Consider the following 13,585-nt stretch of genomic DNA (forward strand, 5'->3'; position numbering starts at 1 on the left):
TCTGCTTTTTAAGAAAGGAGAGAGAGGGAAACCAGGGAATTATAGACCAGTTAGCCTAACATCTGTTGTGGGGAAAATGCTGGAGTCTATAATTAAGGATAGGGTGACTGAACACCTTGAGAATTTTCAGTTAATCAGAGAGAGCCAGCATGGATTTGTGAAAGGTAGGTCGTGCCTGACAAACCTGATTGAATTTTTTGAAGAGGTGACTAAAGTAGTGGTCAGGGGAATGTCAATGGATGTTATTTATATGGACTTCCAGAAGGCATTTGATAAGGTCCCACATAAGAGACTGTTTGCTAAGATAGAAGCCCACGGAATCGAGGGAAAAGTACGGACTTGGTTAGGAAGTTGGCTGAGCGAAAGGCGACAGAGAGTAGGGATAATGGGAAGGTACTCACATTGGCAGGATGTGACTAGTGGAGTCCCGCAGGGATCTGTCTTGGGGCCTCAATTATTCACAATATTTATTAACGAATTAGATGAAGACATAGAAAGTCTCATATCTAAGTTTGCCGATGACACAAAGATTGGTGGCATTGTAAGCAGTGTAGATGAAAACATAAAATTACAAAGCGATATTGATAGATTAGGTGAATGGGCAAAACTGTGGCAAATGGAATTCAATGTAGACAAATGTGAGGTCATCCACTTTGGATCAAAAAAGGATAGAACAGGGTACTTTCTAAATGGTAAAAAGTTAAAAACAGTGGATGTCCAAAGGGACTTAGGGGTTCAGGTACATCGATCATTGAAGTGTCATGAACAGGTGCAGAAAATAATCAATAAGGCTAATGGAATGCTGGCCTTTATATCTAGAGGACCAGAGTACAAGGGGGCAGAAGTTATGCTGCAGCTATACAAAACCCTGGTTAGACCGCACCTGGAGTACTGTGAGCAGTTCTGGGCACCGCACCTTCGGAAGGACATATTGGCCTTGGAGGGAGTGCAGCGTAGGTTTACTAGAATGATACCCGGACTTCAAGGGTTAAGTTACGAGGAGAGATTACACAAATTGGGGTTGTATTCTCTCGAGTTTCGAAGGTTAAGGGGTGATCTGATCGAAGTTTATAAGATATTAAGGGGAACGGATAGGGTGGATAGAGAGAAACTATTTCCGCTGGTTGGGGATTCTAGGAGTAGGGGGCACAGTCTAAAAATTAGAGCCAGACCTTTCAGGAGTGAGATTAGAAAACATTTCTACACACAGGGTGGTAGAAGTTTGGAACTCTCTTCCGCAAACGGCAATTGATACTAGCTCAATTGCTAAATTTAAACCTGAGAGAGATAGCTTTTTGGCAACCAAAGGTATTAAGGGATATGGGCCAAAGGCAGGTATATGGAGTTAGATCACAGATCAGCCATGATCTTATCAAATGGCGGAGCAGGCACGAGGGGCTGAATGGCCTACTCCTGTTCCTATGTTCCTCCATGTTGAACACCACTTGGAGGAAGCACTGAGGGTAGCAAGGGCACAGAATGTACTCTGGGTGGGGGACTTCAATGTCCATCACCAAGAGTGGCTCGGTAGCACCACTACTGACCGAGCTGGCCGAGTCCTGAAGGACATAGCTGCAGACTGGGCCTGCGGCAGGTGGTGAGTGAACCAACACGAGGGAAAAACCTACTCGACCTCGTCCTCACCAATCTACCTGTCGCAAATGCATCTGTCCATGACAGTATTGGTAGGAGTGACCACCGCACAGTCCTCGTGGAGACAAAGTCCCATCTTCGCACTGAGGACACCATCCAACGTGTTGTGTGGCACTACCACCGTGCTAAATGGGATAGATTCAGAACAGATCTAGCAGCTCAAAACTGGGCATCCATGAGGGGCTGTGGGCCATCAGCAGCAGCAGAATTGTATTCCAGCACAATCTGTAACCTCATGGCCCGGCATATTCCTCACTCTACCATTACCAACAAGCCAGGGGATCAACCCTGGTTCAATGAGGAGTGTAGAAGAGCATGCCAGGAGCAGCACCAGACGTACCTAAAAATGAGGTGCCAACCTGGTGAAGCTACAACTCAGGACTACATGCATGCTAAACAGCGGAAGCAACATGCTATAGACAGAGCTAAGCGATTCCACAACCAACGGATCAGATCAAAGCTCTGCAGTCCTGCCACATCCAGTCATGAATGGTGGTGGACAATTAAACAACTAACGGGAGGAGGAGGCTCTGCAAACATCCCCATCCTCAATGATGGCGGAGTCCAGCACATGAGTGCAAAAGACAAGGCTGAAGCGTTTGCAACCATCTTCAGCCAGAAGTGCCGAGTGGATGATCCATCTCGGCCTCCTCCCGATATCCCCACCATCACGGAAGCCAGTCTTCAGCCAATTCGATTCACTCCACGTGATATCAAGAAACGGCTGAGTGCACTGGATACAGCAAAGGCTATGGGCCCCGACAACATCCCAGCTGTAGTGCTGAAGACTTGTGCTCCAGAACTAGCCGCGCCTCCAGCCAAACTGTTCCAGTACAGCTACAACACTGGCATCTACCCGACAATGTGGAAAATTGCCCAGGTATGTCCTGTCCACAAAAAGCAGGACAAATCCAATCCAGCCGATTACCGCCCCATCAGTCTACTCTCAATCATCAGCAAAGTGATGGAAGGTGTCGTCGACAGTGCTATCAAGCGGCACTTACTCACCAATAACCTGCTCACCGATGCTCAGTTTGGGTTCCGCCAGAACCACTCGGCACCAGACCTCATTACAGCCTTGGTCCAAACATGGACAAAAGAGCTGAATTCCAGAGGTGAGGTGAGAGTGACTGCCCTTGACATCAAGGCAGCATTTGACCGAGTGTGGCACCAAGGAGCCCTAGTAAAATTGAAGTCAATGGGAATCAGGGGGAAAACTCTCCAGTGGCTGGAGTCATACCTAGCACAAAGGAAGATGGTAGTGGTTGTTGGAGGCCAATCATCTCAGCCCCAGGACATTGCTGCAGGAGTTCCTCAGGGCAGTGTCCTAGGCCCAACCATCTTCAGCTGCTTCATCAATGACCTTCCCTCCATCAAAAGGTCAGAAATGGGGATGTTCGCTGATGATTGCACAGTGTTCAGTTCCATTCACAACCTCTTAGATAATGGAGCAGTCCGAGCCCGCATGCAGCAAGACCTGGTCAACATCCAGGCTTGGGCTCATAAGTGGCAAGTAACATTCGCACCAGACAAGTGCCAGGCAATGACCATCTCCAACAAGAAAGAGTCTAACCACCTCCCCTTGACATTCAACGGCATTACCATCGCCGAATCTCCCACCAACAACACCCTGGGGGTCACCATTGACCAGAAACTTAACTGGACCAGCCATATAAATACTGTGGCTGCAAGAGCAGGTCAGAGGCTGGGTATTCTGCGGCGAGTGACTCACCTCCTGACTCCCCAAAGCCTTTCCACCATCTCCAAGGCACAAGTCAGGAGTGTGATGGAATACTCTCCACTTGCCTGGATGAGTGCAGCTCCAACAACACTCAAGAAGGACAAAGCAGCCCGCTTGATTGGTACCCCATCCACCACCCGAAACATTCACTCCCTTCACCACCGGCGCACTGTGGCTGCAGTGTGTACCATCCACAGGATGCACTGCAGCAACTCGCCAAGGCTTCTTCAACAGCACCTCCCAAACCCGCCACCTCTACCACCTAGAAGGACAAGAGCAGCAGGCACATGGGAACAACACCACCTGCACGTTCCCCTCCAAGTCACACACCATCCCGACTTGGAAATATATCGCCGTTCCTTCATCGTCGCTGGGTCAAAATCCTGGAACTCCCTTCCTAACAGCACTGTGGGAGAACCTTCACCACACGGACTGCAGCGGTTCAAGAAGGCGGCTCACCACCACCTTCTCAAGGGCAATTAGGGATGGGCAATAAATGCCGGCCTCGCCAGCGACGCCCACATCCCATGAACGAATGAAAAAAAGGAAAGTATCCCGTCTGCCTTTTTAACCACCTTATTACCTGTCCTGCTCCCTTCAGGGATCTGTGGACATGCACTCCAAGGTCCCTCACTTCCCATTTATTGTGTATTCCCTTGCCTTGTTTGCTCTCCCCCGATGCATTACCTCGGAGGTAGTAGAAGTGTTCAAAATTGAGGGGTTTTGATCGAGGTTGTAATGTAGGAGACGCGGCAGCTCATTTGCGCACAGCAAGATCCCACAAACAGCAATGTGATACTGACTGGATCATCTGTTTGTGGTGATGTTGGTTGAGGGATAAATGTTGGCCCCAGGACACCGGGGAGAACTCCCCCTGCTCTTCATGAAAATAGGATGTGGGGTCTTTTACATCCACCCGAGGGGGCAGACAGGGCCTCGGTTTAACGTCTCATCCCAAAAGAGGGCACCTCTGACCGTCCCTCGGTACTAACCATCTGGCAGTGCAGCTCGTCCTCAGTCCCGTCCCTCCGCCGGGGGTGGGCGGCCCATCCTCAGTCCCGTCCCTCCGCCGGGGGTGGGCGGCCCGGCCTCAGTCCCGTCCCTCCGCCAGGGGTGGGCGGCCCGGCCTCAGTCCCGTCCCTCCGCCGGGGGTGGGCGGCCCGGCCTCAGTCCCGTCCCTCCGCCGGGGGTGGGCGGCCCGGCCTCAGTCCCGTCCCTCCGCCGGGGGTGGGCGGCCCGGCCCGGCCTCAGTCCCGTCCCTCCGCCGGGGGTGGGCGGCCCGGCCCGGCCTCAGTCCCGTCCCTCCGCCGGTGGGGGACAGCTCACCCTCAGTCCTGCCCCTCTGTCCCCAAACTGGAGTGTCAGTCTAGATCAAGTCTCTGCAACGTTCTAACTCTGAGGCGAGGGGGCTACCACCGAGGCTCTCACATTAGGAACAGGAGGAGGCCATTCAGCCCCCTTGGGACTGTTCCGTCATTCAATGAGATCATGGCTGGTCTACCTTAACTCCATTTACCCTCCTTTGTTCCATCTCAGTTAATCCCCTTACCGATCACCCGTCCACCAATCACAGTCCTGAAAGCTCCTTTTTGGGGGGGAAGAGTTCCAGATTCCCACTTCACCTTTGTGCTTCCCGACATCACCCCTGAACGGCCTGGCTCTAATTTTAAGGTTCTGCCCCCCTTGTTCTGGACTCCCCCCACCAGAGGAAATAGTTTCTCTCCATCGACCCTATCGAATCCTTAAACCCCTCGATTGGATCACCCCTCAATCTTCGACACTCGAGGGAATACAAGCCCCGGTCTGTGCGACCAGTCCCTCGTAATTTAACCCTTTAAACCCCGGGATCATTCTGGTGAATCTGCCCCCCCGCCCCTCCAGGGACCAATCTCTCCTTCCTGAGGGGCGGGGCCCAGATCTGAACCCAGTCTCTCCCAGACGGGGTCTGACCAGAGCTCGGGACAGCTGGACCATCACTCCCACCCCCTCTGGATTCCAGCCCTCGAGATAACGGCCAACGTCCCACTGGCCTTTTTGATTATTTTTTGGACCCGTCCACTGAGTTTTTTTAGTGATTTCTGTCCCGGGACCCCTCAATCTCTCTGCTCCTCCACCGTTCCGAGCTTCTCGCTGTTTAGAAAATACTCTGATCTCTTTCTCAGACCCAAAGTGGACGAACCTCACACTTTCTCACACTGAAATCCATCCATTACAGCGTTTCCCACTCACTCCATCTCTCAATGGCCCTTTGGAACTTGCTGCTCTGAGTTACACTGTTTACTGATCCTCCTTAGTGTGGTCGGCAAACCTGGACCCAGGACTCCCGATCCCTTCATCCCAGTCATTTATAAATACAGGGAAAAGCTGGGACCCCAGTGCAGATCCCCGGGGGGAGACCGCTAGTCCCAGCCTGTCAATTGGAGAATCGCCCATTATCCCCACTCTCTGTCTCCCACCCCCACTCTCCAGTCCAATGGGTTACCTCCAATTCTCTGCGGGCCCATTTTTGCCAATCTTTTGTTTAGAAACTTATCAAGTCCTTCTGGAAGTCCATCTCGATAATATCCAGAAACACACCCTTATTAAACCTCCTCCAAAAATTCAACTCAGTCCTGTCGGAGGGTCGGTCCTGAGGGAGGGCCGCACTGTCGGAGGGTCGGTGCCGAGGGAGGGCCGCACTGTCGGAGGGTCGGTGCCGAGGGAGCGCCGCACTGTCGGAGGGTCGGTACCGAGGGAGCGCCGCACTGTCGGAGGGTCGGTGCCGAGGGAGCGCCGCGCTGTCGGAGGGTCGGTGCCGAGGGAGCGCCGCACTGTCGGAGGGTCGGTACCGAGGGAGCGCCGCACTGTCGGAGGGTCGGGACCGAGGGAGCGCCGCGCTGTCGGAGGGTCGGTACCGAGGGAGCGCCGCGCTGTCGGAGGGTCGGTACCGAGGGAGCGCCGCGCTGTCGGAGGGTCGGTACCGAGGGAGCGCCGCGCTGTCGGAGGGTCGGTACCGAGGGAGCGCCGCACTGTCGGAGGGTCGGTGCTGAGGGAGCGCCGCGGTGTCGGAGGGTCGGTCCTGAGGGAGCGCCGCACTGTCGGAGGTGCCGTCCCTTCAGATGAGACGTGAGGTGAATCCCCCCTCCCCGTGTTTGGGGGTGAGGTGCCCCCTTGTTGATCCAGGATCCAATACTGATCTCGTTCCCTCTCCCCAGAAAGGAGATGATGAATACGGTAAAGTTGATGCCATCGTGGTGTCGGTGGGGGTCGATGAAGAGATTGTTTACGCCAAGTCTACAGCGTTACAGGTAAACACTCCCCACGCCCAACTTACCATCCTCTCTCTCTCTCTCTCTCTTTCCCCCCCGTGGCCCCTGCCCCTCCAATCCTGATCTCTGGTGATTTGTCTTTTCCCAGACGTGGCTGTTTGGTTACGAGCTGACAGACACCATCATGGTTTTCTGTGAGGAGAAGATCGTGTTCATGGCCAGCAAGAAGAAAGTGGAGTTCCTCAAACAGGTGGCAAACACGAAGGGGAGTGAGAACGCCAACGGTATCCCCGCGGTCACATTACTGGTCCGAGAGAAGGTGAGAGGGAGGGAGGGACACCAATGGGTGCGATCAACTCACTCAGCACAGCGCTGGGATTGGAGCCAACCTGTTTGGTCAGGGATCGGTGGGTGTGGGAGGTCCTGTTCCCGGTGTTTGCCCGTGTTCGGTGGGTGTGGGAGGTCCTGTTCCCGGTGTTTGCCCGTGTTCGGTGGGTGTGGGAGGCCCTGTTCCCGGTGTTTGCCCGTGTTCGGTGGGTGTGGGAGGCCCTGTTCCCGGTGTTTGCCCGTGTTCGGTGGGTGTGGGAGGCCCTGTTCCCGGTGTTTGCCCGTGTTCGGTGGGTGTGGGAGGCCCTGTTCCTGGTGTTTGCCCGTGTTCGGTGGGTGTGGGAGGTCCTGTTCCCGGTGTTTGCCCGTGTTCGGTGGGTGTGGGAGGTCCTGTTCCCGGTGTTTGCCCGTGTTCGGTGGGTGTGGGAGGTCCTGTTCCCGGTGTTTGCCCGTGTTCGGTGGGTGTGGGAGGTCCTGTTCCCGGTGTTTGCCCGTGTTCGGTGGGTGTGGGAGGTCCTGTTCCCGGTGTTTGCCCGTGTTCGGTGGGTGTGGGAGGTCCTGTTCCCGGTGTTTGCCCGTGTTCGGTGGGTGTGGGAGGCCCTGTTCCCGGTGTTTGCCCGTGTTCGGTGGGTGTGGGAGGCCCTGTTCCCGGTGTTTGCCCGTGTTCGGTGGGTGTGGGAGGCCCTGTTCCCGGTGTTTGCCCGTGTTCGGTGGGTGTGGGAGGCCCTGTTCCCGGTGTTTGCCCGTGTTCGGTGGGTGTGGGAGGTCCTGTTCCCGGTGTTTGCCCGTGTTCGGTGGGTGTGGGAGGTCCTGTTCCCGGTGTTTGCCCGTGTTCGGTGGGTGTGGGAGGCCCTGTTCCCGGTGTTTGCCCGTGTTCGGTGGGTGTGGGAGGCCCTGTTCCCGGTGTTTGCCCGTGTTCGGTGGGTGTGGGAGGTCCTGTTCCCGGTGTTTGCCCGTGTTCGGTGGGTGTGGGAGGTCCTGTTCCCGGTGTTTGCCCGTGTTCGGTGGGTGTGGGAGGTCCTGTTCCCGGTGTTTGCCCGTGTTCGGTGGGTGTGGGAGGCCCTGTTCCCGGTGTTTGCCCGTGTTCGGTGGGTGTGGGAGGTCCTGTTCCCGGTGTTTGCCCGTGTTCGGTGGGTGTGGGAGGCCCTGTTCCCGGTGTTTGCCCGTGTTCGGTGGGTGTGGGAGGTCCTGTTCCCGGTGTTTGCCCGTGTTCGGTGGGTGTGGGAGGTCCTGTTCCCGGTGTTTGCCCGTGTTCGGTGGGTGTGGGAGGCCCTGTTCCCGGTGTTTGCCCGTGTTCGGTGGGTGTGGGATGTCCTGTTCCCGGTGTTTGCCCGTGTTCGGTGGGTGTGGGAGGTCCCGTTCCCGGTGTTTGCCCGTGTTCGGTGGGTGTGGGAGGTCCTGTTCCCGGTGTTTGCCCGTGTTCGGTGGGTGGGGGAGGCCCTGTTCCCGGTGTTTGCCCGTGTTCGGTGGGTGTGGGAGGTCCTGTTCCCGGTGTTTGCCCGTGTTCGGTGGGTGGGGGAGGCCCTGTTCCCGGTGTTTGCCCTTGTTCGGTGGGTGTGGGAGGCCCTGTTCCCGGTGTTTGCCCGTGTTCGGTGGGTGTGGGAGGTCCTGTTCCCGGTGTTTGCCCGTGTTCGGTGGGTGTGGGAGGCCCTGTTCCCGGTGTTTGCCCGTGTTCGGTGGGTGTGGGAGGTCCTGTTCCCGGTGTTTGCCCGTGTTCGGTGGGTGTGGGAGGCCCTGTTCCCGGTGTTTGCCCGTGTTCGGTGGGTGGGGGAGGCCCTGTTCCCGGTGTTTGCCCGTGTTCGGTGGGTGTGGGAGGCCCTGTTCCCGGTGTTTGCCCGTGTTCGGTGGGTGTGGGAGGTCCTGTTCCCGGTGTTTGCCCGTGTTCGGTGGGTGTGGGAGGTCCTGTTCCCGGTGTTTGCCCGTGTTCGGTGGGTGTGGGAGGTCCCGTTCCCGGTGTTTGCACGTGTTCGGTGGGTGTGGGAGGTCCCGTTCCCGGTGTTTGCCCGTGTTCGGTGGGTGTGGGAGGTCCTGTTCCCGGTGTTTGCCCGTGTTCGGTGGGTGTGGGAGGCCCTGTTCCCGGTGTTTGCCCGTGTTCGGTGGGTGTGGGAGGTCCTGTTCCCGGTGTTTGCCCGTGTTCGGTGGGTGTGGGAGGTGCTGTTCCCGGTGTTTGCCCGTGTTCGGTGGGTGTGGGAGGTCCTGTTCCCGGTGTTTGCCCGTGTTCGGTGGGTGTGGGAGGCCCTGTTCCCGGTGTTTGCCCGTGTTCGGTGGGTGTGGGAGGTCCTGTTCCCGGTGTTTGCCCGTGTTCGGTGGGTGTGGGAGGTCCTGTTCCCGGTGTTTGCCCGTGTTCGGTGGGTGTGGGAGGTCCTGTTCCCGGTGTTTGCCCGTGTTCGGTGGGTGTGGGAGGTCCTGTTCCCGGTGTTTGCCCGTGTTCGGTGGGTGTGGGAGGCCCTGTTCCCGGTGTTTGCCCGTGTTCGGTGGGTGTGGGAGGTCCTGTTCCCGGTGTTTGCCCGTGTTCGGTGGGTGTGGGAGGTCCTGTTCCCGGTGTTTGCCCGTGTTCGGTGGGTGTGGGAGGTCCTGTTCCCGGTGTTTGCTCGTGTTCGGTGGGTGTGGGAGGTCCTGTTCCCGGTGTTTGCCCGTGTTCAGTGGGTGTGGGAGGTCCTGTTCCCGGTGTTTGCCCGTGTTCGGTGGGTGTGGGAGGTCCCGTTCCCGGTGTTTGCCCGTGTTCGGTGGGTGTGGGAGGCCCTGTTCCCGGTGTTTGCCCGTGTTCGGTGGGTGTGGGAGGTCCTGTTCCTGGTGTTTGCCCGTGTTCGGTGGGTGTGGGAGGTCCTGTTCCCGGTGTTTGCCCGTGTTCGGTGGGTGTGGGAGGTCCTGTTCCCGGTGTTTGCCCGTGTTCAGTGGGTGTGGGAGGTCCTGTTCCCGGTGTTTGCCCGTGTTCGGTGGGTGTGGGAGGCCCTGTTCCCGGTGTTTGCCCGTGTTCGGTGGGTGTGGGAGGCCCTGTTCCCGGTGTTTGCCCGTGTTCGGTGGGTGTGGGAGGCCCTGTTCCCGGTGTTTGCCCGTGTTCGGTGGGTGTGGGAGGTCCTGTTCCCGGTGTTTGCCCGTGTTCGGTGGGTGTGGGAGGTCCTGTTCCCGGTGTTTGCCCGTGTTCGGTGGGTGTGGGAGGCCCAGTTCCCGGTGTTTGCCCGTGTTCGGTGGGTGTGGGAGGTCCTGTTCCCGGTGTTTGCCCGTGTTCGGTGGGTGTGGGAGGTCCTGTTCCCGGTGTTTGCCCGTGTTCGGTGGGTGTGGGAGGTCCTGTTCCCGGTGTTTGCCCGTGTTCGGTGGGTGTGGGAGGTCCTGTTCCCGGTGTTTGCCCGTGTTCGGTGGGTGTGAGAGGTCCTGTTCCCGGTGTTTGCCCGTGTTCGGTGGGTGTGGGAGGTCCTGTTCCCGGTGTTTGCCCGTGTTCGGTGGGTGTGGGAGGTCCTGTTCCCGGTGTTTGCCCGTGTTCGGTGGGTGTGGGAGGCCCTGTTCCCGGTGTTTGCCCGTGTTCGGTGGGTGTGGGAGGCCCTGTTCCCGGTGTTTGCCCGTGTTCGGTGGGTGTGGGAGGTCCTGTTCCCGGTGTTTGCCCGTGTTCGGTGGGTGTGGGAGGTCCTGTTCCCGGTGTTTGCCCGTGTTCGGTGGGTGTGGGAGGTCCCGTTCCCGGTGTTTGCCCGTGTTCGGTGGGTGTGGGAGGCCCTGTTCCCGGTGTTTGCCCGTGTTCGGTGGGTGTGGGAGGTCCTGTTCCCGGTGTTTGCCCGTGTTCGGTGGGTGTGGGAGGTCCTGTTCCCGGTGTTTGCCCTTGTTCGGTGGGTGTGGGAGGCCCTGTTCCCGGTGTTTGCCCGTGTTCGGTGGGTGTGGGAGGTCCTGTTCCCGGTGTTTGCCCGTGTTCGGTGGGTGTGGGAGGTCCTGTTCCCGGTGTTTGCCCGTGTTCGGTGGGTGTGGGAGGCCCTGTTCCCGGTGTTTGCCCGTGTTCGGTGGGTGTGGGAGGTCCTGTTCCCGGTGTTTGCCCGTGTTCGGTGGGTGTGGGAGGTCCTGTTCCCGGTGTTTGCCCGTGTTCGGTGGGTGTGGGAGGTCCTGTTCCCGGTGTTTGCCCGTGTTTGGTGGGTGTGGGAGGCCCTGTTCCCGGTGTTTGCCCGTGTTCGGTGGGTGTGGGAGGCCCTGTTCCCGGTGTTTGCCCGTGTTCGGTGGGTGTGGGAGGTCCTGTTCCCGGTGTTTGCCCGTGTTCGGTGGGTGTGGGAGGTCCTGTTCCCGGTGTTTGCCCGTGTTCGGTGGGTGTGGGAGGTCCTGTTCCCGGTGTTTGCCCGTGTTCGGTGGGTGTGGGAGGTCCTGTTCCCGGTGTTTGCCCGTGTTCGGTGGGTGTGGGAGGTCCTGTTCCCGGTGTTTGCCCGTGTTCGGTGGGTGTGGGAGGTCCTGTTCCCGGTGTTTGCCCGTGTTCGGTGGGTGTGGGAGGTCCTGTTCCCGGTGTTTGCCCGTGTTCGGTGGGTGTGGGAGGTCCTGTTCCCGGTGTTTGCCCGTGTTCGGTGGGTGTGGGAGGCCCTGTTCCCGGTGTTTGCCCGTGTTCGGTGGGTGTGGGAGGTCCTGTTCCCGGTGTTTGCCCGTGTTCGGTGGGTGTGGGAGGCCCAGTTCCCGGTGTTTGCCCGTGTTCGGTGGGTGTGGGATGTCCTGTTCCCGGTGTTTGCCCGTGTTCGGTGGGTGTGGGAGGTCCTGTTCCCGGTGTTTGCCCGTGTTCGGTGGGTGTGTGAGGTCCTGTTCCCGGTGTTTGCCCGTGTTCGGTGGGTGTGGGAGGTCCTGTTCCCGGTGTTTGCCCGTGTTCGGTGGGTGTGGGAGGCCCTGTTCCCGGTGTTTGCCCGTGTTCGGTGGGTGTGGGAGGCCCTGTTCCCGGTGTTTGCCCGTGTTCGGTGGGTGTGGGAGGCCCTGTTCCCGGTGTTTGCCCGTGTTCGGTGGGTGTGGGAGGTCCCGTTCCCGGTGTTTGCCCGTGTTCGGTGGGTGTGGGAGGTCCTGTTCCCGGTGTTTGCCCGTGTTCGGTGGGTGTGGGAGGTCCTGTTCCCGGTGTTTGCCCGTGTTCGGTGGGTGTGGGAGGTCCTGTTCCCGGTGTTTGCCCGTGTTCGGTGGGTGTGGGAGGTCCTGTTCCCGGTGTTTGCCCGTGTTCGGTGGGTGTGGGAGGCCCTGTTCCCGGTGTTTGCCAGTGATGAGATGCCATGCTAATACCGATGCACCAGGCCGTGTCTGGCGATCGGGCTCTGGGTGTACGTGAGTTAAAATCACCTTCTCGACACAGTGTGTGGAGACCTGAGGCAAAGCACCATCGGTACACGAATTGTACCGGGCTGGGGGACTTCAGTTACGCGGATAGACCGGAGAATCACAGAATGTTATGGCACAGGAGGAGGCCATTCAGCCCATCGGGCCTGTGCTGGCTCTTGGAAAGATCTATCCAATTAGTCCCACGCCCCCTGCTCTTTCCCCGGAGCCCTGCAAATTTTTTCCCTTCCAGTATTTCTCCGTTCCCACAGGCACGATGGGCTGAATGGCCTCCTGTGCTGTAACATGCTGTGATACTAACAGTGAAGTTACCCAAAGGGGGGGTTCTGGGTGGATGTATTAAGATGGGCCGAATGGCCATGATGACCGGTATTGCTCCGTATTCCAGGATCAATCAATGGCGGTCCTGTTGTTTGTCTGGGATTATTTGTCCGGTGGGAGGGACATCCCTCGCTGATTTTTAATCGCACTTTCTTCTCCCCACACCGCCCCCCCTCCCAGAACGAAAGCAACAAAGCGAATTTCGACAAGATGATCGAAGCCATCAAGGAGAGTAAGAACGGGAAGACAATCGGGGTCTTCAGTAAAGACAAGTTCCCCGGAGACTTCATGAAGGCCTGGAACGACTGCCTCAACAAAGAGGGGCTGGAGAAGGTCGAGGGAGCTTTACTCTGTATCTAACCCTGTACCTGACCCTGGGAGTGTTTGATGGGACAGTGTAGAGGGAGCTTTACTCTGTATCTAACCCTGTACCTGACCCTAGGAGTGTTTGATGGGACAGTGTAGAGGGAGCTTTACTCTGTATCTAACCCTGTACCTGACCCTGGGAGTGTTTGATGGGACAGTGGAGAGGGAGCTTTACTCTGTATCTAACCCTGTACCTGACCCTGGGAGTGTTTGATGGGACAGTGCAGAGGGAGCTTTACTCTGTATCTAACCCTGTACCTGACCCTGGGAGTGTTTGATGGGACAGTGTAGAGGGAGCTTTACTCTGTATCTAACCCTGTACCTGCCCTGGGAGTGTTTGACGGGACAGTGTGGAGGGAGCTTTACTCTGTATCTAACCCTGTACCTGACCCTGGGAGTGTTTGATGGGACAGTGTAGAGGGAGCTTTACTCTGTATCTCACCCTGTACCTGACCCTGGGAGTGTTTGATGGGACAGTGTAGAGGGAGCTTTACTCTGTATCTAACCCTGTACCTGACCCTGGGAGTGTTTGATGGGACAGTGTAGAGGGAGCTTTACTCTGTATCTAACCCTGTACCTGACCCTGGGAGTGTTTGATGGGACAGTGTAGAGGGAGCTTTACTCTGTATCTAACCCTGTACCTGACCCTGGGAGT

The 13,585-nt window shown here is 57.6% G+C and overlaps 1 protein-coding gene and 1 non-coding gene across 2 annotated transcripts in view; both read left to right on the forward strand.

The window, feature by feature from the left end:
• Nucleotides 1–13,585, forward strand: part of LOC137317901 (FACT complex subunit SPT16-like) — a gene marked incomplete at its 3' end in the record, with an annotated part of 45,139 nt that overhangs the window by 8,059 nt on the left and 23,495 nt on the right. Inside the window, 3 exon segments of the mRNA XM_067980903.1 lie at nt 6,589–6,681; nt 6,791–6,961; nt 12,745–12,897. Of these exon segments, the coding sequence (XP_067837004.1) occupies nt 6,589–6,681; nt 6,791–6,961; nt 12,745–12,897 (417 nt within the window).
• Nucleotides 12,162–12,279, forward strand: LOC137317902 (small nucleolar RNA U6-53/MBII-28). Its single transcript, XR_010961773.1, has one exon. It is a non-coding gene; the product is annotated as a small nucleolar RNA U6-53/MBII-28 (small nucleolar RNA).

The sequence above is a fragment of the Heptranchias perlo genome, unplaced genomic scaffold (genome assembly GCF_035084215.1).
Source record: "Heptranchias perlo isolate sHepPer1 unplaced genomic scaffold, sHepPer1.hap1 HAP1_SCAFFOLD_639, whole genome shotgun sequence".
NCBI classification, from domain to species: Eukaryota; Metazoa; Chordata; class Chondrichthyes; order Hexanchiformes; family Hexanchidae; genus Heptranchias; species Heptranchias perlo.